Source organism: Trichogramma pretiosum, unplaced genomic scaffold (genome assembly GCF_000599845.2).
Source record: "Trichogramma pretiosum strain Unisexual culture from Peru unplaced genomic scaffold, Tpre_2.0 scaffold2, whole genome shotgun sequence".
NCBI lineage: Eukaryota > Metazoa > Arthropoda > Insecta > Hymenoptera > Trichogrammatidae > Trichogramma > Trichogramma pretiosum.
The window spans coordinates 4,187,602-4,211,189 of NW_019641687.1; the positions used below are offsets into that span (position 1 = coordinate 4,187,602).

General features: G+C 35.8%; 3 protein-coding genes and 1 non-coding gene across 8 annotated transcripts; 2 read left to right on the forward strand and 2 right to left on the reverse strand.

Moving 5' to 3' along the window:
• Positions 1 to 11: 11 nt before the first annotated feature.
• On the reverse strand, positions 12 to 13,037 carry LOC106658555 (barH-like 1 homeobox protein). The gene is made up of 5 exons (XM_014380559.2): positions 12,866 to 13,037; positions 11,873 to 12,049; positions 9,366 to 9,595; positions 393 to 529; positions 12 to 247 (listed from the first exon to the last, which is right to left on the reverse strand). Exons 1-5 carry the CDS (start codon positions 13,035 to 13,037, stop codon positions 31 to 33), a joined length of 933 nt encoding a protein of 310 aa, XP_014236045.1. The 3' UTR covers positions 12 to 30.
• On the forward strand, positions 704 to 776 carry Trnam-cau. Its single transcript has one exon. It is a non-coding gene; the product is annotated as a tRNA-Met (tRNA).
• A 993-nt stretch (positions 13,038 to 14,030) lies between the features above and the next one.
• LOC106659019 (UBX domain-containing protein 4) lies at positions 14,031 to 16,853 on the reverse strand. Of its 2 annotated transcripts, none has more exons than XM_014381287.2 (7): positions 16,309 to 16,851; positions 16,088 to 16,222; positions 15,691 to 16,016; positions 15,345 to 15,620; positions 14,953 to 15,273; positions 14,659 to 14,873; positions 14,031 to 14,565 (listed from the first exon to the last, which is right to left on the reverse strand). In XM_014381287.2, exons 1-7 carry the CDS (start codon positions 16,388 to 16,390, stop codon positions 14,448 to 14,450), a joined length of 1,473 nt encoding a protein of 490 aa, XP_014236773.1. In that variant the 5' UTR covers positions 16,391 to 16,851; the 3' UTR covers positions 14,031 to 14,447. The 2 variants fall into 2 exon arrangements, with proteins under 2 accessions (XP_014236773.1, XP_014236774.1); XM_014381288.2 differs by having other exon boundaries at positions 14,498 to 14,587; positions 16,309 to 16,853.
• A 1,755-nt stretch (positions 16,854 to 18,608) lies between these two features.
• LOC106659018 (partitioning defective 3 homolog) lies at positions 18,609 to 23,080 on the forward strand. 4 transcript variants are annotated; one of them, XM_023461494.1, is made up of 3 exons: positions 18,613 to 21,866; positions 21,996 to 22,921; positions 22,992 to 23,080. In XM_023461494.1, the coding sequence occupies exons 1-2, from the start codon at positions 19,508 to 19,510 to the stop codon at positions 22,334 to 22,336; spliced, it is 2,700 nt and encodes an 899-aa protein (XP_023317262.1). In that variant the 5' UTR covers positions 18,613 to 19,507; the 3' UTR covers positions 22,337 to 22,921; positions 22,992 to 23,080. The 4 variants fall into 4 exon arrangements, with proteins under 4 accessions (XP_014236772.1, XP_014236771.1, XP_023317262.1 ...); XM_014381286.2 differs by lacking the exon at positions 22,992 to 23,080 and having other exon boundaries at positions 18,609 to 21,863; positions 21,925 to 22,028; XM_014381285.2 differs by lacking the exon at positions 22,992 to 23,080 and having other exon boundaries at positions 18,610 to 21,866; positions 21,925 to 22,028.
• The last annotated feature ends 508 nt before the right edge of the window (positions 23,081 to 23,588 follow it).

Here is a 23,588-nt window from a genome sequence, read left to right on the forward strand (position 1 = left end):
GATTTTTATTAAAATAATTAATGCTCATATTCAATGTTGGTGCCTGTAATCTAATCTTCTTGTTATATTATAAGCTGCTTGGCTCGTGGAATTGTTTTGAAATACATGTGGCCCATTAGATAAGTTGCTTGGTAAAGGCTGAATTACCGGTAAGGTAGAAGGTACATTCGCTGATGAGGCAATAGTAGAAAAATGCGACGGTAAAATAGATGTACTCGGTTGAACATGGTTTGGATAATTAAAAAACCTATAATAATTGAAAGGATTATTATTTTAGATTTTTAATTTCTAATTTTTAATTTTTGAAACTATGATGTAACATAAAAAATGAAAATTTTTTTTACTTTAATATTCGTAAATTATTAAAAAGACTGAAGAGAAGAATTAGTTACCACAATCGATCGCCTACGAACATCGGTCTTGGTGCATGAATTCCTAAGCTGGAATAATATTGTTGAGCCAATAATTCGACGTCGTTGGTATATTTTCGTTTCCACTTAGTCCGTCTATTTTGAAACCATATTTTTATCTGAAAATTAAATGATTTGATTTGCATTTTTTATTAAATCATATACTTGATTAAAGACTTTTTACATACTAATTAGTTTTGGAAGTTTGATATTTTTATATTGCATGAGACCTTGTTCTATTTTTGTCTAGGATATCTAATTTTTGAATAGGCAACATTGTCTAGCACCTACCGGCCTCGGTAGCGCAGTAGGCAGCGCGTAAGTCTCATAATCTTAAGGTCGTGAGTTCGATCCTCACCCGGGGCACATTATTTTTGCCATTCCGATACAAATTTTTCGTTTATGAGCGCGTCCAGCGTAAGTCGGCCCACCCCGCGTGATTACGGCATTTTTGGCCGAAAGTGTCGTATGTTTAGCTCGCATTCAAGTCGAGTGTTAACCTCAAAATCAATTTTTAAGAATTTTTTGAGTTACACCACTAGAAAGAGGAGAAAAAAATCTATCGATCCATGGGTTTGGATTTTTTTTCTGACCCTTGGTAAACGTTTCCGAGCGAGCTAAACATACGACACTTTCGGCCAAAAATGCCGTAATCGCGCGGGGTGGCCGACTTATGCTGGACGCGCTCTTATATTATAAGTTTTAATTAATTAAAATAACGATTGAATAATACCATTTGCGCGAATGACTTTGTGGCATTTTGTGCTTGCTCTATAATTTTGTTAAGCTTCAGTCCACTAGAATAAGCCGACAAACAGCACAGTCTGGACATTTAAACATATTCAACTCAAACTCGGTTTTCAAGAGTAAAACATTTTAAAAGGGAAAAGGTTGAAAATGAAAATTTTTTTATTGAAATACTCTCCAAATTGTTCAAATATCAGGGCAAACTTGTTGGAAAATTTGAATTAACAGCTTTAGAGTGCAGGGTTTGAAAATGTAAATATTAATAGCCCCGAAGGTATAACAATCGAGTACAGAAACTAAAGCAAGAATGTATTCTAATACCTAACTTAAAATGAATTAACTGCAATTGGGAAGTAAACGATCCCAATACCAACTAGAAGAATAAAGCAGGCGAATCAGCTGTACCGTACTGTTCTATAGTTCTTATGTAAATTAACATTAATTCCACAGAGTCACAGAGGTATTTTATACTCCCCAATGTGGTAAAGCTGGGATGATTAAGCAAGGCAGCTCCTTTTTCAAACATTTCAATCATTCACACGGGCAAAAGTGGACGTTTTCAAACGAAAATGTAAGATTACAGAATCATATCTTCGAATCAACATCATTTTAGAAATTGAAAAAATTTTCATATTTTACTTGACAACCGTCAAAAACCTATTATCTACTCTTGGGATTATTGTCTTGGGGTCTAAACACGAGTGCCTTTACTTATTTGCGCTGATATTTGCTCTCGCTTGATGTAAAAAATATGCTCTCTTTTTGGCATTTTTGCTCTCCGGCTACTGTACCCTGACTTACATACGGCCCGTTATATTTCCCAACTATTAACGATTTTGTACTCCTTTATAATTAATAGCGAGTACGTAAAAGAGTCATATGACCGGCCAATTCTTAATCTAAAAGAAAGTAAACGATATTTTGGTCGGTAAATATTTTTTATCGTCTCCTCAGAATAGGAAATTGTATTTATAAAGAATTCTGGTGAGACTCCTACTACTTATGTAGTTACTGACTCAACTGTCAAATTTCTTATTTCTACTTTGGCTTCTACAAACTTATATGTTCCTGATCCAGAGGGCCTTGAAAAACCGCAATATCTATTTTTTTCTAATTAATTTCTATACAACCGTTGAGATTTAAAACGTGGTTGACAGTTGACGTATTTTTGACCATTAATCCGTAAGTGCATAATAAATATAAGTATAAAAAACGAAAGTACATAAAAATTAAGAAGTTATTGGAAGTCACAAAGAGCACCAATAGAATTCGAAAAGTCATTAGATCCGCCTTTCACGAATGACAAACTTTCACTTTTTCTAATGTATCTATAAGTAGGTACGCCCAATGTACGCGCATTCGTGAAAGCATTAGTCTCCAACTCAAAATTGTGGGCTCTTTTGGTTTCTTATTTCCCTGATATATGAAAATGAAAGAAAATCATGTTTTCATGTTCTTGTTGGATATTATTCACTCCTTGCAGCATGTGTTCTTTCAAGTAAAAGTTTTTTTATGGCTTGGAGAACCAGAACCTTACAATACTAGTAAATCTATGATCGCCGTGGTATTTTATGCATGTTTTAATGCAATTACGAAAAAAATGTGAATAATATTTCGTTCAATAAACGAATAATATTTCAAGGTCACAAAGTTAATTGTGTGCATTGAATAATATTTAAAATGTTAAACTAATTCTAAATTCTTACATCGAGAGTTTGAATAGAATACGAGAAATTATTAGATTATTATTAGGCAATAATTTATTCATAAAAATTTGATCATCATTCGACGAAAGATTGGATACAATTTCACGATTATGAGAAAAAAAAGGATTTTAAAGAGTTAATGGATAAAACTAATCATTGTGTTATAGTATTATCATGATAATCATGATTATTGTACAGTCAGGTCATCTTATTATGTCAAATAAAATTGGTTCCAATAAAATATTTCGAGAACAAACTCGTTTATAATCGGGTCAAATTGATTCTAACTTTAGTACATCTTTTCGTATATTCGTATGTAACAAAACTTTACTCTTATGAAATCATACGTAATCTTAACGAACTTCAAGTATTGTCGGATAATGATCTTCTTGGACTGTATTTTGGTGTCTTGTAAAATTTCTTTGAATCTCGAATTTTTCCTTGCAATTGTAGCATGCGAAGTATTTGTGACTTTCGTGTGCGTTTTTTCAGTGCTTCAACGCATCTAATTTATATCCCAATTCCTTCTCGCTTTTATCGCATTCGAAATCTCTTCGACCTTCATGTACTGTCATTTAGTGCATAAAGAAGCTCGATTTTCGTCCAAATTTTTTCTCGCACTTTTCACAAGGAAAATCTTAACAAGTTTGGTATATCGTCTTTTGGTGAATGTGTAAATTACATTTATATCCGACTTTTTTTTTACACTCGTCGCATACGTCATTCTTGCGACTTTCATGTATTCTTTTTTGGTGTTTGATCAAACTTGATTTTTGTCCAAATTTCTTATCGCATTTTTCACATGCGTAATCTTTGAAACCTTCATGTATTGTCCTTTGATGCCTAAACAAGTCCGACTTTTGTCCAAATTTCTTCCCACAATGGTCACATGGGTAATCTTGGCGACCTCTGTGGACTCTCTCTTGGTGTCTGAGCAAATCTGATTTTAGTCCGAATTTCTTTTCACAATTGTCACATGGATAATCTTTGCGACCTTCATGGACTATTTTTTGATGCAAAAGTAAATTATATTCAACTCCAAATTTTTTCTCGCACCTATCGCATACAAAATCTTTGCGACCCTCGTGAACTGTCTTTTGGTGTCTTCTTAAATTACTTTCCTTTCCAAATTTTTTGTCGCACTTGCTACATGCGTAATCTTTGCGACCTTCGTGGACTGTTTTTTGGTGCCGAAACAAATCTATTTTTTGTCCAAATTTCTTCTCGCAATTGCCGCATGGGTAATCCTTACGACCTTCGTGTACTGTCTTTTGGTGATTGAGTAAATTGCTTTGCTCCCCAAATTTTTTCTCACACTTATTGCATGCGAAATCTCTACGACCTTCGTGTACTGTCTTTTGGTGCCGAAACAAATCTATTTTTTGTCCAAATTTCTTCTCGCAATTGCCGCATGGGTAATCCTTACGACCTTCGTGTACTGTCTTTTGGTGGTTGAGTAAATTGCTTTGCTCCACAAATTTTTTCTCACACTTATTGCATGCGAAATCTCTACGACCTTCGTGTACTGTCTTTTGGTGCCGAAACAAATCTACTTTTTGTCCAAATTTCTTTTCGCAATTGTCGCATGGGTAATCCTTACGACCTTCGTGTACTATCTTTTGGTGGTTGAGTAAATATGATTTTTTTGTGTACACTTTTTCACACTCGTTACATGCGAAATCTTTCCGACCCTCATGAAATGTCTTTTGGTGTCTGAGCAAGGTCGATTTTAATCCAAATTTTATCTCGAACTTTTCGCATGCAAAATCTATACCACTGCTATGGACTTTTTTTATGTGCAGCAGCAATCTATGTTTATTTGCAAATCTCTTTGCGCACCTTTCACATAAGTAATCTTTGAAAACTTCATGGAATATTTTTTTGTGTTTTATTAAATTTGCTTTATTTTCAAATTTTCTCTCGCATTTGTTGCATGAGGAATTTTCGCAATCTTTATGAACTAACTTTTGGTGTGTAAGCAAACTTGATTTTTTCACAAATTTTTTTTCACATTTGTCGCATGCAAAATCTTTGCGGACATTGTGCACCGATACTTGGTGTCTACTCAAATGACTTCGGAACTCAAATTTTTTTTCGCATTTGTCACACGCGTAATTTTTCTGATCATTGTGAGTTGTGTCTTGATGGGTTATCATGCTTGATTCTATTGTAAATACTTCCTGACAAATATCATGAATGTGTTGTTTATCGTCTGAAACAGCAATGTCGTGTTCACTTAAATTATCCTTTGAGACGACTTCTTCGGATTTCTTCTCGAATGAGTAAAATTTGTCATTTGGAATTGTCGTTTGTTCCATTACGAAAGACAACGTTCAAACTAATTTATTTTCACTATAAACAGTGTTCGAGAGGCGATGTCAAAATCGTTTAGGATCTTCTTGTTTACAATTAAATTACTGATTTATCTATTCATACACTATGCTTCTAAATTTGAACCAATTTAAAGTGGCTAGTCAGTAATCATAACAATAGTACAGCGAGGCGTATGTCTGTCTCTTTCTCGCATTAGGCAGGCAACCGCTCGCACTATTCAAAATCAATGATTTTACGCACATTTTGTTTAATTACTCATTAGTTAGTTCGATAAGGCGTAATTTTTAACATACTAATCGAAAGGTAGTGATTTGGAGTATAACATATACTCGTTTTTGGTTAAGATCTGTTGTTTAATGAAAAAGTTATGGCGTAAAATGTATGAAATTAGGATGGCCTCCCATAAGAGCCCATGTTAAATTTCCTATTTTCAACGGCTTCGTTCTCAAAAATTAGTTCGATAACCCATGCTGAAATTTTTACAGCATATCAAGGGCACTTTAAATGACATTTCTGCAAAGTTTCATAAACATCTGTTGTCGACCCATTTTACTGACTAGCCACCTTAAAACTCTAACTTGGCCACGATTTTTGAGGAATTTTTTTGCCTTCTACAAAACGCTTTATTAGATTGAGTAAATAGATCCTTATACAATGCATGATAGATTTATAACAAATTGCAATATTCATTCCAAAATGTACTGATCCTATCCCTGGCCGATCCACACCCCAGGACGTGATCATTGACACTCCATAATTTGCAGCCAATAATGCTAGACTTAGATTTACAAATTCAGAATTAATTTAACATTATAAACATTATTTGTTCATTGATCTTGATTTTCGCAGCAGTTTATCAAAGACTTTGCATTATCTGAATATCTTTTGTTGAAATACACATTTTTTGCGAAATTGCATTAAAACATGCATAAAATACCACGAAGATCATTGATTTACTAATATTGAAAGCTCTTTAAGGTTCTGGTTCTCCTAGTCATAGAAAAACTTGTATTTGAAAGAACACATGCGGCAAGGAGTGAATAATATCCAACAAGAACATGAAAACATGATTTTCTTTCATTTTCATATATCAGGGGAATAAGAAACCAAAAGAGCCCACAATTTTGAGTTAAAAGCTGATGCTCTTACGACTGCACGTACACTGGACGTACCTACTTATAGATACATTAGAAAAAGTGAAAGTTTGTCATTCGTGAAAGGCGGATCTAATGACTTTTCGAATTCTATTGGTGCTTTTTGTAACTTTGAAGAGAATAAAAATCCTCTGAAGCCTGAGCCCCTTATTAAATTCTTGCTTGCAGTTGAACCCAACTGACAAGCGATGTCTTATATCAGTCCTTTTTTGCAAGATTTTTCACAAATTATTTGGACAACATTAACGCTTTAAATCCGTTTTTCCGACACCCAATTATTGGTTAAACCTTCCGCCATATGTTCGTTATAATTGGAAGCATTTTCTCTGAACTGAAGTAAAAATAAAAATAATAATATTTTGCAAATTAAACATGTCCGAAAATACAATTTTTATGTAAAAAATTCTACATTATGATTTTTACGTTGTTAGCAAAGAAATGACGTTGAATTAGGCTTGTCTATTAGTCGCTGCGAATCTTTTAATCCCCACTCTTGTGGACTTGAAAACAGACGTGCCTTTACTACTTCTCGGTGATATTTGCGTTCAACAGTTGTCGCGCAAGTCTTCTGTCTTTTTTGCACTTTTGCACTACAGCTGCTATACATTGACTCAAATTATATAAATTTTTAGCATAAACATAGGCACATTATACTTATAAACTGTTTATGATTTTTAATTTATTATTAATTTCTTAAAAAATTTTATTTAAGAGAAATGGAAAAATCTGGAGCAATCGAATATCTTAGTCTGTGAAAAGCACCGTCTACTTATTTAGTTTCTGACTCGACTGTCAAATTTATTATTTCTACTTTATCTTCTAGAAACTTATATATTCCTGATCCAAAAAGCCTTCGAAAACCGCAATATCTATTTTTTTCTAATTAATTTCTATTTTCCACCATTGAAATTTAAAACGTCGTTGACAGCTGACGTATTTTTGATCAGTGATCATTATTGCATGATTATAAACACGAAAGACAGAAGTACATAAAAATTAAGAAACCACTCTAAGTTACAAAAAACACCAATAGAATAAAAACATCATTTGATACGCCTCTTATGAAATTCAAACTTTCACTTTCTCTCATATATCTATAAATATGTCTAGTATGCTGCTAGAGCATCAGTCACCAACTCGAAAATGTGGGCTCTATTGATGTCTTGTTCTCCTAATAAATGAAATTAAAAGAAAATCACTTTCTGTGCTTTGCTGGGTTTTATCTAATACATTGTGTTCTCTCAAATGTAAGTTTTTCTTTGGCTAGATGAACTAGAACCTAAAAGAGCCTACAATTTAGGGGCAATCATTTTCAAATACTACACGTTTAGTATGGTCATACTAAATGCAGATAAAGTTAATGAAAAATTTTAAAAGATTTAAAACTATGATTTAAACCATTTTTTGACCCTGAATAGCAAATCGATATTACATACTATTATTGATTCATAATTTTTTAGATGTTTTTAAAATCCCAATGTTTATATAATATTAAAAAAAATTAATTACTTTTCTTCATATTAGATTTATGTAAAAAATTCTATGACTATCGTGAATGTAATTTTAAAAACTTTGAAGCTGCCTATAAGCTTGTTTAATCAGTTTTTGAGTAATTATTAAAGAATCTCACACGCGGACTTGAACAGAAATCTGCCTCGTGTGGCGTGCGACAATTTACGCATCTTTTCGGCTCAGCAAGCGCCGGATCGGGTCGGTGCGCCAATAGGGTGGCACATTCGGCATGAATTTAGCACGATGGCGAGGGAAAGAAATGAAAAAGAAAGATGCATCTCAGAAGAAGGAAGCTAAAAGAGTAATATATTTTAATTAAAAAATCGACGCCTTTACGCTCCGTCGCATCGCGCGCCTCGTTAACTTCTCCTGCGAAAATGTGTACTAATGTATGTGCAGCTTTTTAGACGTTTATGAGCAAGTATATATAGAGAAGTATATACCCATAAACTTATTCAGTTTCTGTGATCTGTAACTTCTTCTCTCAACGATTTTTGCTTCTAACAATTAACTCAAAGCCTTTGATTTTTATAACGATGAGCTCTCGAGCTTTGAAAGTTTCATTTTTGATTTTCGTTACTCATTCATTTATTGACACTATAAACTCTACGATTGCAATTTTCTTGTTATTTAACAGAGCAATTTATTAATTGATTAACTATTTTTTTGAATTATAAAGTTTTTTTATATCGCTGGATAAAGAATTAATAATTAAAAATAAATATAAATCAAAACGTTTTATGTTCATCATGCGTTTGAAACGGCTCACAATTATACGCCGGTGCACTTCAAGCGCTCCCAATGTCACTCTCACGACATACATCATCGAAAAATTAAAAATATACGAAAAAGCAAGAGGTGCTAATTGGCCTTTTACAAAAGTTGCATACAGCACATGACATAGGCGACGCGCACATTATAAGCGGCGCCGCTGTTCCGTGGCGCCGCTCAAAAAACACACATGTGGTGCGGCCCGTCGCTGCACGTTTAGTTGTGAGTTGCGGATTGCGCTGCACAGGCCGCCTTCCTTCCTCGCTGCCGAAGTCGGCATGTGCTCCGCGCCGCGGCTCACCACCAACTCGCGCGTGCATAAATACGCCCAAAAGTGCCTGTATATCTTAAATAAATCGCTCGCGTCAGGTATCGAGTCGCGCGCGATCTTTTCACTCGAGGAAGCCACGCGACATTACCTATCATTTATTGCCCGAGAGGCGCCAGAGATTATCATCTCCGCGGCTCTTTTACACATGCACATCAGCACTTTTGCTAATGGAACGATCGTTCTCGTTTCAAAACACGGCTTTTTTGCTGCATCTTTATATACGATACTAGGATGTTGTTTGTATGTTGCGAAGTGTGTTTTGACAGGAGCACACAAGATCAACCGCGAGATCTCTCTCTTATATAAAAACAGTTTAAAAAAGCACCTCGTTCGATTCTACCATATATCCATGAGAAACTCACGAAAGCTGAAAAAAATGTTTACTTCTCGATGGTCATACCTGAGTTTCCGTGAGCTTAAGAGCTTTGCTGAGCTGCAGTCTCTTGGCGACGCTCAAATATTTATTCCTCTCGAATTCAGCCTCGAGCGATTTGATTTGGGCCGCCGTGAAGGCGGTGCGTGGTCGTTTTTTCCTGTCGTCGTCGCTCGTGGCACTCGAGCTCCTTTCCGGCAAGTCACGATCGCTCAATTCCAGGGCCGACGTCGAGTTCGCCCCGTAATTTCGCAACTCTGAAAAATCGCGCGAAGCGTATATTAAACCTCGTGATCGTCGATGATAGACGCGATGCAAGAGAGCCACGTGAGATTGAATCGACAAACGGCGCTGGGAATCGAGAGGCAACAATTCCTAGGCGCATCAATCCTCGGGACTACCCTTTAGCGCGACGAGATGATATTTTTATCTCCACGCGAGCGCGCGCGCCCGCTTACGCATCGTAAATTTATATAGTAGGCGTGTCGCGACTATTCCGCAAACCTATAAGCGCGGCAGAGCCGACAAGTGCAGCGCAGCCGTATATCTATTACGCTAATTAAGCGTATACATTCGTCATACTCCAAACTAACGAAGAGCTTACTTGATTGCTTCATCTTATGTATCTCGGAGGTGTATGTAGTATATATAAGCTGGTATTATGAATGTCGTAGGGAAATTAAGTTTGCCATCTCGAGCTTTTTCGTCTTCTTTTAACGCGTTGCGCGGCTCTCGCGCGTATATATAAGTGACTAACATTTATGCGCGTAGCGAGGCTCGTTTCTCGAGTGAATTATACGGGGTAGCTCGCGCGTACGCGTGTGCGCCTATCGTACGGAATTGCGGGATACACGAGCGTCCTGGGCGCGTATTGAGATTTATCGCCCGATGTCCCATTTCATTTATAGAGCCATTCGGTATTTCAGGATTAATTGCCGCTTCGTGTTTATAAAAAGATGCAATTACCCGAGCTGTTGCTGCTTCGGAGGCGATGCTAAAAAAAGAAGATCCGCTCGTTTTTGATAATTGCCTACACTTGTGATTCGCGCACAAAAGGGCGACACCGAAAGCCAAACAAGCTTCATTGTTCCAAGCGGGATTTTGAATGGGTACGCGAAGAAATTCATGTGGATCGCGCGATAAACAAGCCGAAAAACTATTTGTGGTCGGTGAAAATTGCCTTGCGAAGACACATTCACCAGCTGAATGTACTGATTGTCGAGGTACAGACGCAGAGACATTTTTGGTCACGAGATGTATCGCGGCACTATATGCTTAATCAACGTAACCCCGCAAGTCGCTTCGTGTGATCGAAATCCAATCGCGTACAGTGCGGCACGGACGATTTATCGCTTTATAGAGATCACGCCCGCTATTAATACGAGCTTTCTGCCAGTTCATTGGCATGAGAGACAAAAATTTGGTGCAATTCGAAAAATGCAATAGATTGTGAAAAAAAAAATGGTAAAAATTTAATGCGGCGAAAAAGGGCTCTCTGCTCGATTTGTCGTCTAAAGAGTCGGCTGAATCGACGCATACGAGCTCACTACGCACATGTCTCTTGGAAAAAGGGAAACGACGGCGGCGGCGAGCTTGCGGTCTATATAGCAGACTCACTCTCGAGAATCAAGAATAGACTTCTGAGGTTGTATCGTTCACGGCACAGGGTATACGCGGCGGCTGCAGCGCTCCACGCCCGTTGAGTTTTACCTAATTGTCGTGCGCGCGTGTCTCCTTAATTACGCGTTGATTAATGAGCCGAGCAAGCGGCGGCCGCGCGCCAGCTAACAGTCCGATAAAGTGTCGAGCCTAATTTTTATTTATCCTCCCGGTACAATGCACGTCTTTCTAAGCAAAGCGACAGTTGAGAATTGACCGAAAATAAGCCGAAGATTATTATAGAAATAGCATCGCGAGACAATGCAAGCGCCATAAATCGAAAAGTAATTAACCGGCCCGGTGTATAGCAATTCTCATTCGCACTTCTTCGCGGAGATTTACGAAGCTCGCGTTGACACACGGCCACGGGGGCTTTTATCCCGAGCTCGCTTGCGGCCCGAACGTATATACGCCGAGGCGAATAGCTGCAACACCTCTTGGATTTATCGCTAATTTCTGGTCACGAAGAGAGAGCGAGAGAAACGTAGAGTAAAATTCGTCGATTTTTACCTTTCGTCCAAACTCATTGGATTTTAACTGGTAGTTTCGAGACCCGAAGAAACTTCGTTTTTGCTTAATAGCTTTAAATCTCTCGCAAAATACGAGTACAGTGCACCGAGTGCCGAGGAAAGAACGTTTATTTGTCCCGTATAAAACGAAAATTTGTTCGGAAAGAACGAGCCGAGGATAAATAGTGGACCGGAGGATGAACAGCAAGTAGGCGTGTGGACCATGCATTCGCGCTCGCAGGAAGTCATGGATCAAACTCTTTGTCTTTTGACTCGAGTAGCGCCCCTGCGAGATTCAAGCCTGACAGTCGCATTTTTTTTCGTTTCGTTCCGTCATCTAGAATCAACGAATTTGCATATACGTACGAAAGTTGGAAAATTCAATTCCATGGTTACCGAAATTTATTTCTGGCTCGGGTGACGTCGAACAGCAGCCCGGCATTGTTAGCTCGCTCTCGTGAAAATCGCTCTCCTCGGCAGCGTTCATCGATAAATTCGACTGGTTTGAAGTTCGACGAGTATCTTCTTCACTGGAGTTGTTGACTGCGGTGAAAGGGAAAATATTGTTGTTTATTCAGTATCAATATATTGATAATATTCAGAAAAAATTTTTTAGTGACATAATTAAAGATAATATTAAATCTACAACAATTAATTAAGTCTACATAAAGAAGGAAATTTTCAATTATGTTTACTGAAATACAGAACGAGTATTCATACATGAAATTACTTGAAATGTTTCGATCATCATTCAAACAGTTACATTAGAGTCGATTTTTAATAAACATTGAAAAGAAATTTCAAAGAGCGAGTTTGAATATTTAAATTTTTGCTTTGGTCTCGATGTTTCTTGAATCCATTATTTAAAATTATTAATATTTTAATTGTTTTAATTATTTCATAATCCAAAAACATATTATAAGAAGTTTGTGAAACCCAAAAAAGTTCTTTTGTCGTTTACTTATTTACTTCTAATGGAAAAGATGCAAAATGTTTAATTAATTTTGTTTTATTGAAAAAATTAAATATTTAAGCTCTGATTATACTAGATTATTTGGACTCTTGTAAAATGCATTTCTTGATTTTAGTTTTTCAAACAAAATATTAGTTTCAAGTTCGTTTGATTGAATTAAAAATCTAAATAGAATGTTTCGTTACATTCATTCAATAAAAGAGTAAAAGGAAGTAAAGTAAGCTTAAGTTAATAATTTGTACGTACATTTTTGTTATGGAAATCCATAGGCAAAATTAAAGTTATTCAAATTATTAGTAAGAAATATTAACATATCTATGCGTGAATTCGATTGTTTATAAACACAAAATGTGGAGGACAGCAAGAACAAGTTTGCAATTTCTCACCTTCTGGACAATCATTGCAGTCCCGAAGAATTCTGTGAGTAGCGAAGCGACGATGCGCATCGTCATCGGCATCGCAGTGGTAGGATGTTTCTCTCTGTCTCGTGGTATCGCTCGGTGCAAGCAGCCTCTCGATACTAAACGACACTTTGTTGGTCAATTCGCTGGCCCCCATGGTCACTTGCTTACTAATCGTCTGTTTGTCTTGCTCCATTATCTTATCTCACTTTGCCTCGAAGCTCCCGTGCACACATGCGTGTGCATATAGAATCGCGCGTGCAACTAATTAGCCCGTGCCAGTGGAAGAATCGGCGTGATTTTTGGCCCCGAGCCTCCTTGGCGCATCGGCGAGAGGAAAACAAGGCGGAGTCTTTAAGTCGAAGTTATGAAGCCGAGAGCCAATCGACTCGGGAACGATGTCTGGGCGGTACTTGGCAGCGAGCGCGACTACTTGTAGCTCGCTGTGTGCTTTGCCTGAGCTTTCGTTTATAATTATTATGTTGTAAGGCACTCGCGGCCGCGCTACACGGCAGTGTACAAACGAAGCGCTTTTATGCGCGATTAATAAGCTCTTTTAACGCGAGCAGCGCATTTAAACTTGCTAAAGCGGCGCGAGTTTGCTTTGCTGTATTATATATGCGGTGCCGCTGCTATACCACTGCTGCCTGCCGCTTACACGGGTATATTTCTATCGTCTGTGTTTCCTGCAGCGCTGAATAATCGCGCCTTGATGTTCTATCCGTGTTACATCTACCGCGTCGAATTCGTTAGATGCGCGTGGAATGACATTTTTGGCATTTTCGACTTTTTATTAATAAATCGAAGCATTGTTAAATTTATCATGATTTTCATCGTGCCACTTTGCTCACATTTAAGGTAAATTCGTGATTTTGACTTAATTGAAATTTGTTAATTGACCTGAATTATCACCACGATGGTATGATAATTGGAACGTGAAACAAAATATGCATTATATGAAATTAAATATGCAGCACGCAAATGATATTACGAAATTATAAGGACTAAAAACCATACATGTTCATGTTGGTCCAGAAAAATGTAAATTTAAGTAAATCAAAATAATAATTTTCACATAATATTTATTTTTTCTTGTGGTACATAATGACTAAACACATAATAAATATATAATATAATTAAAAGTTAAAATTATGTGCAATAATAGGCTCTAAAATATAGTTTTATTGAAATTGAGGTATTTTGGTGGAAAGAAATTCCTGATCAACTTTTTTATATATTTAATATCTTTACTTTCTGATTCAACGTGAATAAATACAAAATATTTGAATTATGTCAACTAATTTTAATACGATGTCACTATCACCAATACTTCAGAGTTCCGCGACTCAGTGTATCAATTTGACTAAAGCAAAAATAATATAACAAAAGTACGATAATTTTATAAATACCATGGTTACAACGATTAAAATTTACTTTGTTTCAGAACATTTAATTATATGGGGTTCTTTTTTTGACAGTGCAGTTCAAATGTATTATTTACAATTTTTTGCGTTTAAATTGTTGTAAAAATTCAATTTTTCACTTAAACTTAATTAGCTATAAATAATTACATCTGTTGCGTAGAATTGCCATTCCATGTGTTGTTTTCATCATCGTCATTATCCCCGGAATGGAGAGTGCGAATGTTACCACGAGTGCGAATTTTCGATGTTCCTCCTAGCCTTCTATAAACAACATTATTATTTTCTATTAAAGTGTGTTTAATACTTTTTTATTAAATATGCTTGACAGTGTAAAATAAAGATAGTAAATGATACCTTGCTGCTGGAGGGAAACCTCTGAAACCTGAACTACTACTTGGACCTGCAGCAGCATTTCCACTGTTTCCACTATTGTTACCACCTCCTCTGTTACCAGTAAAATAACTTGAAATATAGTTGTAAATACTTATAACTGGAGCAACAAGAGTCCAGAAAAAATGCGAAAAAATTCCAGCACCATCTGATGACTTGATGACAGATGCAGTGTTACTCTGAAAAATAATAAGTATTAGTAGAAAAAATTAAATTTGATAAATTTAAGTAAAAGACCTTTCAATTTATAGAACTTACTGATTTCAAGGGCAAAATTAAAATGGTTGCTGATGGAACCAGTTCCATTTCTGAAAGGGTCTTACTATCATCTGCAGAAGTAAAGTCTCTTCTTGGGAAAAATGATGACATTGAAAAATGTCTGAATGGCAGTTGAGCATTTTGAGTGACATATGCTCTAAGAGTACCTAAAGTTTCAGTGGCTTCAAATGTACCTGTTATATTACTTCCAGTAGGAAGCTTGAATTGAATTCTAGCTTTAGACATATCAACAGATGGTGCCTGTGCTTGAAGTCTAGCTTGTCGTTCTTCGTCAATTTTTTCTTGCTGAGCTTCTTTTTCCTACATTAAAGGTGATCAATTAGTATTCAAATTTCAAAAAGTTAATGTTAAAAATGAAATAAATTCATTACCTTTATGTGCATTTCATATTTCTTTTTACGTTCTAATTTATCTTCAGCAATTTGTTTCAATATTTTTTCTCTTGCAGCTGCATCAGCAGCTTTTTCTTTCAATCTTTCTTCTTGTGCTTCTCTTAGTTCTTTGTCTTGCTGCATTTGCCGCATTTTCAAAACATCTTTGCCCATTCTCCTTCTTTCCATTTCTCTTTCTTTTTCTTTTTCTTTTTCTTCTTGTTCCTTCTGTTTTTGTTGTAAATAAATCAGTTGCCTGGCTCGTCGAACTTTTTCCTGATATAAATAGGGTCTTAGTGTCATAGCTTGTCACAAACAAACTAACAATAAATTTTTAATTACTTACCTCCTGAGAAATATCTTCTGAATTTTCAACACTCGTTGAAGGCTCAGCTGTTTGGTTGCTACTGCTTGATAAAGGGCTTGGATTCTGAACTGTTTGGGGTAATGTTTTGCTACTATCAGGCAAGGTATTACTACGAAATGAGGAATGTACAAGTTGTTCAGCTTGAATCAAGTTGGCGGATGATTGACTAATTTCTGGTTTTGCTTTTTCCAAAATTGAGGAAATTTTTGCAGCCAAATCATCGGGTGACATGGCATGGCCAACAACTTCCAAAGGAGCTCCATTGTCACCAATGAAAAAAATAGATGGTACAGGAACAAGTTGATCTAAAAGTTCAATTTTACCATTAGGCTACACCTTACCAGATATAAAATTTAACATAATTAATTCATCTTACAAATTTGAGCAAAAAATGTGTAATTTTCTGTATCACTTTGCAACTTGATAGCAACAAAGTCTTCAGATTCGAGTTTTGAAGAAACTTGCGGAGAATCTATGCTCTCAGCTACTCGTTTTGATGTGTCATCTTTGCCTGCATCAACATAAAACGTATGAATGTACATCGGCTCGAGTTCTATATAATAACCTCAAATGAATTTCTAAATAAATTATACTAACCTTCGACAAAAACTACGAATACGGCTTTTTTGGCTTTCGAGGCATTAACTGCTTCAGCTATAGAACCTTGGAACCACTTCATTTTGTGCACTGATTTGCTATTTTTTCGTAAAAATGTGTATGTTACGTTGTGAAACGTGTAAAAAATATAACTGCGAAATTTAACGAGCTCGAACCAAACAACAAATTTCACTTCTATGCTTCAATAAATTGCACTTTTAATAATATTAATTATATACGTTCTGTATGACAATAAGTAACAGTACAGGGCAGAGTGAAGACTGTTACAAGTTCAGCGATTTTCGTGTGAGTGCATGCGTGGATGACCCAAGTATAAAGTGGCAAGTGCAGCTGCTCAACGATAAACACGTTATGAGGTTTTACGGGTGTAATGACGATTCAAGCGCTAAAGCAAACAAATTCAAAATTTTTTAACAAAAAAAGTTATGTTTTAAACAAAATACTTATTTATAATTTTTAACATGATTATTGTTTTTGTTACGGTAGAACATGATTTAATATCGATTTATCACACAATGGAAAAATAATTTTTGAAACATAATTAATAGTGAATTATTATGACAAGCAACTTAATATTTCGCAAATTCTCATTTATCATGAATTTTTTATTTTTACAGAATTTCAAAAAAGGTCGATGCAAAAAATGTTTGAATTTAATTCCACCATTTGTGTAAGTACAAGTTCTAACTTGACTATTTAGTGATGATTATTTGAAAATGTTGATACATTCTATTTATGCGAAGAGTTTGCTCGATTTTTTATAATTTAATGCGCAAAAATTAGTTTGTGTTCTTATTCTTGTCATTGACAAGGCGTAAAGGCTGTATTCTAAAATTTGACACTTCTCGCGAGTGTAGCGACTCCCACTCTTTTGGTAAACAAGATGCTTGGCAAGTAGCGGAGGACTGTACTCGCACGTGTTCAATTTGTTTTTAAACGTGTAAATCTTATTGATAAATAAAAAGAACAAGAGTTCTACATTCAGCATTAAAAATGTCGTTTTTAACGAACAAAGGTAAGTCCTATTTGATAATTTAATAGTGATAAAGCGAAGTTCTCGTTTGCTAAAAAATATCGTCTGCAGACGATACGACGAAATTGTTTCCAACGTAAGGCCATTTAATGAATGAATTTTGATCTTTTGAGCATTGATTGTCAGCGTGTACATTGTTTATTAAAACATTGCTGTATCAATTGTGTTCCATACATTTTCATAACAATACGATGAAATGTAAGGTATAATGAATAGCGAATTCAATTCGCTTACTGAGTCATAACCTAAAGTTTGTCGGCTTTGATACAACATTCATTTGTATGTTACGATGTCGTTGTGTTATATTATCTAAAATATATAACTTATAATTGTTGAACGTTTCTAAAGAAATTTTTAATAAAGTGTACATTTTTTTATTCAATTAGTAATTAATTTGAATCGAGAAAATTTGAAGTTTCATTACGATAAAAAGTATCAACACTAATTTTTTAATTACATTTTTACATTATATAAGCTCGAAAAAGTATGGATTGAAGTAGACTTTAGTGATTGCAAATTGCTTAAAAAATTGAAATAGAATAAATTTAGTCTTTGCAATAAGTCTGCTTATAGTTTCTTAGAACTAATGTAGAGCGCGTGCGCGTATTTTTACTCTTTCATAGTTTCATGACAGCTATAGCTTTTTTATGGATATTTTATTTAATTATTTTCTTGTACTAACGCACAACGTTGATTGTATAATGACTACTCCAACTTCCGTTCCAAATTTTTTTATAATCACTGAATTTTTTGACCCCTTTGGTAAACTGAAAGATTCTTTTTTCTATTGCAACGAAACCGTATATTCTAATGCAAAACTAATGCTTTAAGCTGAATTTACAATGGGTTTTAATCGAATTGAAAAATTTATTCTATTGACTCAACATCATCAAATATATTAATCGCTGATTGATTTCTCGTTTATTTTTTTTATCTTGAGCAAGTAACAAAATTGTAAATAAAAATACGATAAAAAGTTAATAACTCTCGGTAGGCAAAAACCCATGCGCAAAGGCATTAAATTAAAAATCATGCTGCGTCAGCGTTAATTTTACTTACGCCTCATTAAATTCCGAAAAAATAAGTTGAATAATAATGAAATAACTATGAAACAACGTCAACGGTAGCACGGATTGCCAAGTTCAATAAAGTTTGGTGGAGTTGGTTCGGGGGGAGCATTGCAGTTACTCGAGTTGCGCGACCGTTGTAAACTCAGCTTTATAAATAATACCTACATACACACACCTATGTGTACCGAGCAGCTGCATGCATTAAAAACGCGCAAAGTATGCTGCAGGCAGTTACTATATACGTATGTGCTTGTATGTATTGTATGTATGTAAGTATGTACGAGCCCGTGAGCTCTGTGCGCAGTGCTGAAGAGAAAGACAGACTATTCGTGTGTGCAAATGTAGTCGACAGAACGTCGCGTATAATGGCGTAGTGCGTTTGTCCTTGTGCGAGTATGTGATTTTTCTTCGTTGCGAGATCGTAGCTTTGTTACGTGCTTAGTGTATTAGCGTTAAATTCGATCGTTTCTCGACACATTATCCCATATATTGTATATAGCACATTCATATAAGCACAGGCGTACCAGAGTATTGGCTCAGTCGCGTACAGAGAAGCCTTGGTGATATCCAATTAGCATTTTCCAACTTTCTTAGACTGTTTATTATGCTACGGGCCAGCGAGAGTAGATCAGTTATCGACACTTTTTCAAGTCACGAGTGCATTATCGCCTTAAGGTTTGCTGACTGCTGCAGTTCTGCGGCAGCTCATAACGCGAAAGGTATCGCTGTGCAGAGGCGAGGACGGCTCTCATGATGATGATGACATCAGTCAGTTAGAGAAAACGTGTTTTATGAGTGCGTAGATCGCAGATATATACTTGTGCACCTGTTGCTGCACTCGGTAGTCATTTTATATTCGTCACACATTCCATAAATTGCGTATACCTTAACATTTATGTATACGTTTATTTGATTTATATAAACATACATTTGATGTTACAAATACTGAGTCTGTGATTTGTGTTGATATTACTTTTCTTTGTTCTCTTTTGTATACACTCATACTCAACACGTACTCATCAAAGAAAAATTATATTTGGATCTTTTGTGATGCTGACAACTTAAAACTCTAAAAATGAAGGTAACAGTTTGTTTTGACCATATCAGAGTTGTAGTGCCATGCGGAGATGGCAGTCTGCTTGTGCGAGATCTAATGCACGAAGCCATTCTCAGATATAAAAAGGCCACTGGCAAAAGTGACAGTAATTTATCCATCAGTAGTCTGTCTTCCCTTACCACAGGAGGTATTTTGGATCCCGATGACAGATTGTGTGATGTTGCTGACGACAGAGAGCAAATTGTAGCTCATTTTAGTGGATCAGATGTGATACATGCTGGAGGTGATGGAGCCAGTTCTGTTGGCACAAATAGTCCTGATTTCTTTCATGTTGACAACAAGGAGCACCGTATTTACCAGAGTAGATCAACCGGCAATATCAAGAGAGAAAGTACTAAGAGATTATCTATGCATGTTCTTTCCTCAAGAGAACCATACTTAGCTACCTACTCAGCACTTTCTCTTCCAAGGGAAACTAGAAGAAAGGAGCCCTTGGGTGAAGATGCCAAAGCTTATTATGATTTACCTAATGTGAAATCTGATATTATTGGTCAAGGAGAAATTAAAGAAATTGTAATTAAAAATGAACCAGGACCTCTTGGTTTACACGTTGTACCTTGTTACGATTTGCTTGGAAATGATCAAGGACTCAGAGTGGAAGGAATTGAACCAAACGGAAGAATAGCTAGAGATGGACAAATTGATTTGCATGATAAAATACTTAAAATAAATGGTCATAATTTATTGAGAATGCCATACACAAAAGTTCAAGAAATCTTTAGATTATGTATGAATGAGTCTTGTTTAAAAATATCTGTGGTAAAATATAAGAAGATCCAAGAAAAACAAGTACAAAATGTCCCACACTCATCTAGCAGTACTGAAAAAGCAGTTGATCACGATGACAGTTTTAAAAGACTGCAGTGTACTAATCAGAATTTATTACAAACAGCTAATACTCGAAAAATTGGTAAAATGATTGAGATTGAATTGACTAAAGGCAATAATGGCTTGGGTTTCAGTGTTACAACTAGAGATAACCCAGCTGGTGGCCATTGTCCAATTTATATTAAAAATATACTCCCCAAAGGTGCTGCAGTTGAAGACGGCAGACTAAAACCAGGAGATCGTTTATTAGAAGTAAATAATTTAGAAATGACTGGCAAAAGCCAAGCTGAAGTTGTTGCCTTGCTTCGAAGCATTCCACCAGGAGGTAAAGTACAATTGATTGTGTCACGTCAGGAAGAAGCTTGTTCAGTATCTAATAATGTAGCAGATGTAAATGTTGGTGTTCCCATTACAACACCTGATGTTCATAATAATTTGAAATCTTCTCATGAAGTACCAATTTCAAAGAGAGAAGAAATACCAGAATCTTATGATAAGCGTGATTATAAAACGATGGACGTATCAGAAGATTTAATAATGTCATTGAAAAAGAAGCGATCTGTCTTAACTTTAGACATTCCAGTTCATGACTCTGAAAAAGCTGGTTTAGGAGTCAGTGTGAAAGGTAAAACTAGTACAAGTGAAGATAGTACTAATATAGATCTAGGGATTTTTATCAAAAAAGTTCTAACCGGCGGTGCTGCATCAAGAGATGGTAGACTAAGAATGAATGACCAACTGCTGAACGTCAATGGTGTTTCTTTACTAGGTCTTTCAAACTCTGATGCAATGGAAACATTACGTAGAGCCTTGCTTCACACTAACAGTTCTATTACTGGTGTTATTACTCTTGTAATCGCTCGTAGAGTATCAGCTTACGAAAGTTCATCAGAAAAAAGTTTTGAAAAAGTATCCTCATCTTCATCAAAGGGAGAGTTTACAAATACCATTTATGTCTCAAACTCAAATTCAAAACAAAGCGATGGACATATACAACAGAAAAATGATTTAAATTCACAGACTCATTTATTAGATAATGGTTTACTTTCATCATCCAATTCTCCATGGAATCCTGTCATCGACAGACTTACAGAACAGTATAATAAAAATAGTCTAAGAAATGAAAGCTACTGCCTTGCAACAAACAAAAGTTGGATGGAACCAGCCAGTATTCCAAAAAAACGAAGTATTGGTCATCAAGAAGATCGTTTAGAATCAGTATTAAAAGAAGAACCCAATGAAAATTCACACAATTCAAATGCTGAGGCGAAAAAAGGTATCGATGAAAAAGACAGTCAGTATTCCGGTGATCCTGCCTACGACAGCCAATTGTCCCTTGAAGAGTCCTTCAACTCGTCAGCGAATAAATTTTCCCGCGACGCCTTGGGTCGACAGAGCATGTCCGAAAAGAGACACGCAGCTTTGGATGCCAAAAGCACGGACACTTACAAGAGGAACAAAAAACTTCGCGAAGCTCGGGATACCAGTGGTAAGTCCGAGGATTCAAAAAATCACAGTAAAAAAGACACTTTTGAATCCACCAACAGCAGCAAGTCGTCTATGAGCATTGGTGAAACTTCGAAGCATTTACAGTCCGATTACGTGTACACCATTCCAGGAGGCAATAGCAAAACTTTACCTCCACGTAAACATTGGTTAGTCGACGACCCCCACCATCATCATCACCACCATCGTGCCGATTTATCCAACAACAGCAGCAACAGCAATCACAGCAGCAACAAAGATGATCAGCCTTTTTCAAACGCACGGAGCGATATCAAGCAGCAATCGTTGAACTCGGCTCTGGACGATCGTTACAAGCGCTCCAGGAAAAAGACGGGAATCAGATCTATGCTTCGTCTCGGCAAAAATCGTAAATCATTGAATTTTGGTGATAACATGGATAATCGACACGAGACTAGTAATTATTGCAGCGGGACGATTAATTATATAGCATAATAAATTAGAAATAATCAATATATTTATTTTTTTTAACTATCGTGATTTCGAATAACCGTTTTTGAAGGTTTATGTGTACTGAAAAAGTTTTTTATTTAACTATAGATTTTGCATTGAACATTTTATTGTTTGAATTTTTATGTAATATTTTTTACGCATACTAGAAAAATATGATTCCAGCGTGTTTAATGCATTATCACTTTGTGAGTCGTTCTGTAAAAACCGTTCCAAAGTGCCTTACTTAATCGTCAAAAAAAAAAGTAAACTACGAAAAAAAATGTTCTATAGAAATAATTAATACTTGTAAATAAACGTATAATTTTGTATTACACTTTGATAAAATTTTCTTGTAGACGCTTGCCTTTGCAAGTTGGCGAGGCAGTGAAAATTATGTATTTTATGTTAGAGCGAAAAATTTTCAAATCAGCGTTAAAATTTTAAGCTAACATCTACGTTTTGTATAGGATTTCCGCCCAATTACACAAACTGTAAATGTTATAACCAAATATAAATTTTATATATGAGAGTAGTTTCATTGATGCGTAGAGGGCCTTACGTTGGAACAATTTTTTATAAATATTTTAGGTGAGATTTTTTAAAAATAGAATGAACTTTTAGTTTATTATAATGCTAATGAATTTCATTGATTTTCCAGCTTTTCAACCGAATCTAGTGTCAGTTTTAATTCAGCAGCAGAGATTTCGCAGCAAGATAAACATTCAGAAGCCTCGAGCCCCACATCGTCATAGGCAAATGGTTGAGACGTTTCTTACGCCGTTCATTAATAATCCAGATACAAATAAACCTTGGCGAGAGCGATGTCAGAAAATCCCCAAAGTAATGGAGGCTAAACCAGTTCGCCCCTACGATACAATCATCGCCAGAGAGTGTCTGAATTGGTTCAAAAGCTCCAAAATGGTGGCTTTTTTCCATATGAATTCTCACTCTGCGAGGGAGCAATTTGAATTTGCGGTTGCACTAAAGAGGTCAAACATGTACTTAAAAGGCTATCAGCAGGGAATTTTAGAACTAGCTTTGAAAGGTACTCCTTACGAGGCTGCTTTAAAATTGATGCACAGAGGCGTAAGAGTCAATCTTTTTGCCTTCGGTCCTGAGCCTAACGTTGACAAATTAGTGAAAATTTGCAAAAAAACGCCAAGTATCATATTAATGGGTAAGTTATCATCGATATTAAAATAGTCAATTTCGATAAAGTAATTAAACATTCACTTTTACTTTCATAAAGCTGGTA

Coding starts and splice junctions, on each gene's coding strand:
- LOC106658555 (XM_014380559.2), bottom strand. CDS start 13,037: ATGGGGGCCAGCGAATTGACCAACAAAGTGTCGTTTAGTATCGAGAGG. Junction 9,596..11,872: donor AATTGAATTTTCCAACTTTC/GTACGTATATGC, acceptor GCGATTTTTCAG/AGTTGCGAAATTACGGGGCG. Junction 530..9,365: donor TTAAGCTCACGGAAACTCAG/GTATGACCATCG, acceptor TTTAATTTTCAG/ATAAAAATATGGTTTCAAAA.
- LOC106659019 (XM_014381287.2), bottom strand. CDS start 16,390: ATGAAGTGGTTCCAAGGTTCTATAGCTGAAGCAGTTAATGCCTCGAAA. Junction 16,223..16,308: donor ATTCGTAGTTTTTGTCGAAG/GTTAGTATAATT, acceptor ATGTTGATGCAG/GCAAAGATGACACATCAAAA. Junction 14,874..14,952: donor TAATTTTGCCCTTGAAATCA/GTAAGTTCTATA, acceptor ATTATTTTTCAG/AGTAACACTGCATCTGTCAT.
- LOC106659018 (XM_014381284.2), top strand. CDS start 19,508: ATGAAGGTAACAGTTTGTTTTGACCATATCAGAGTTGTAGTGCCATGC.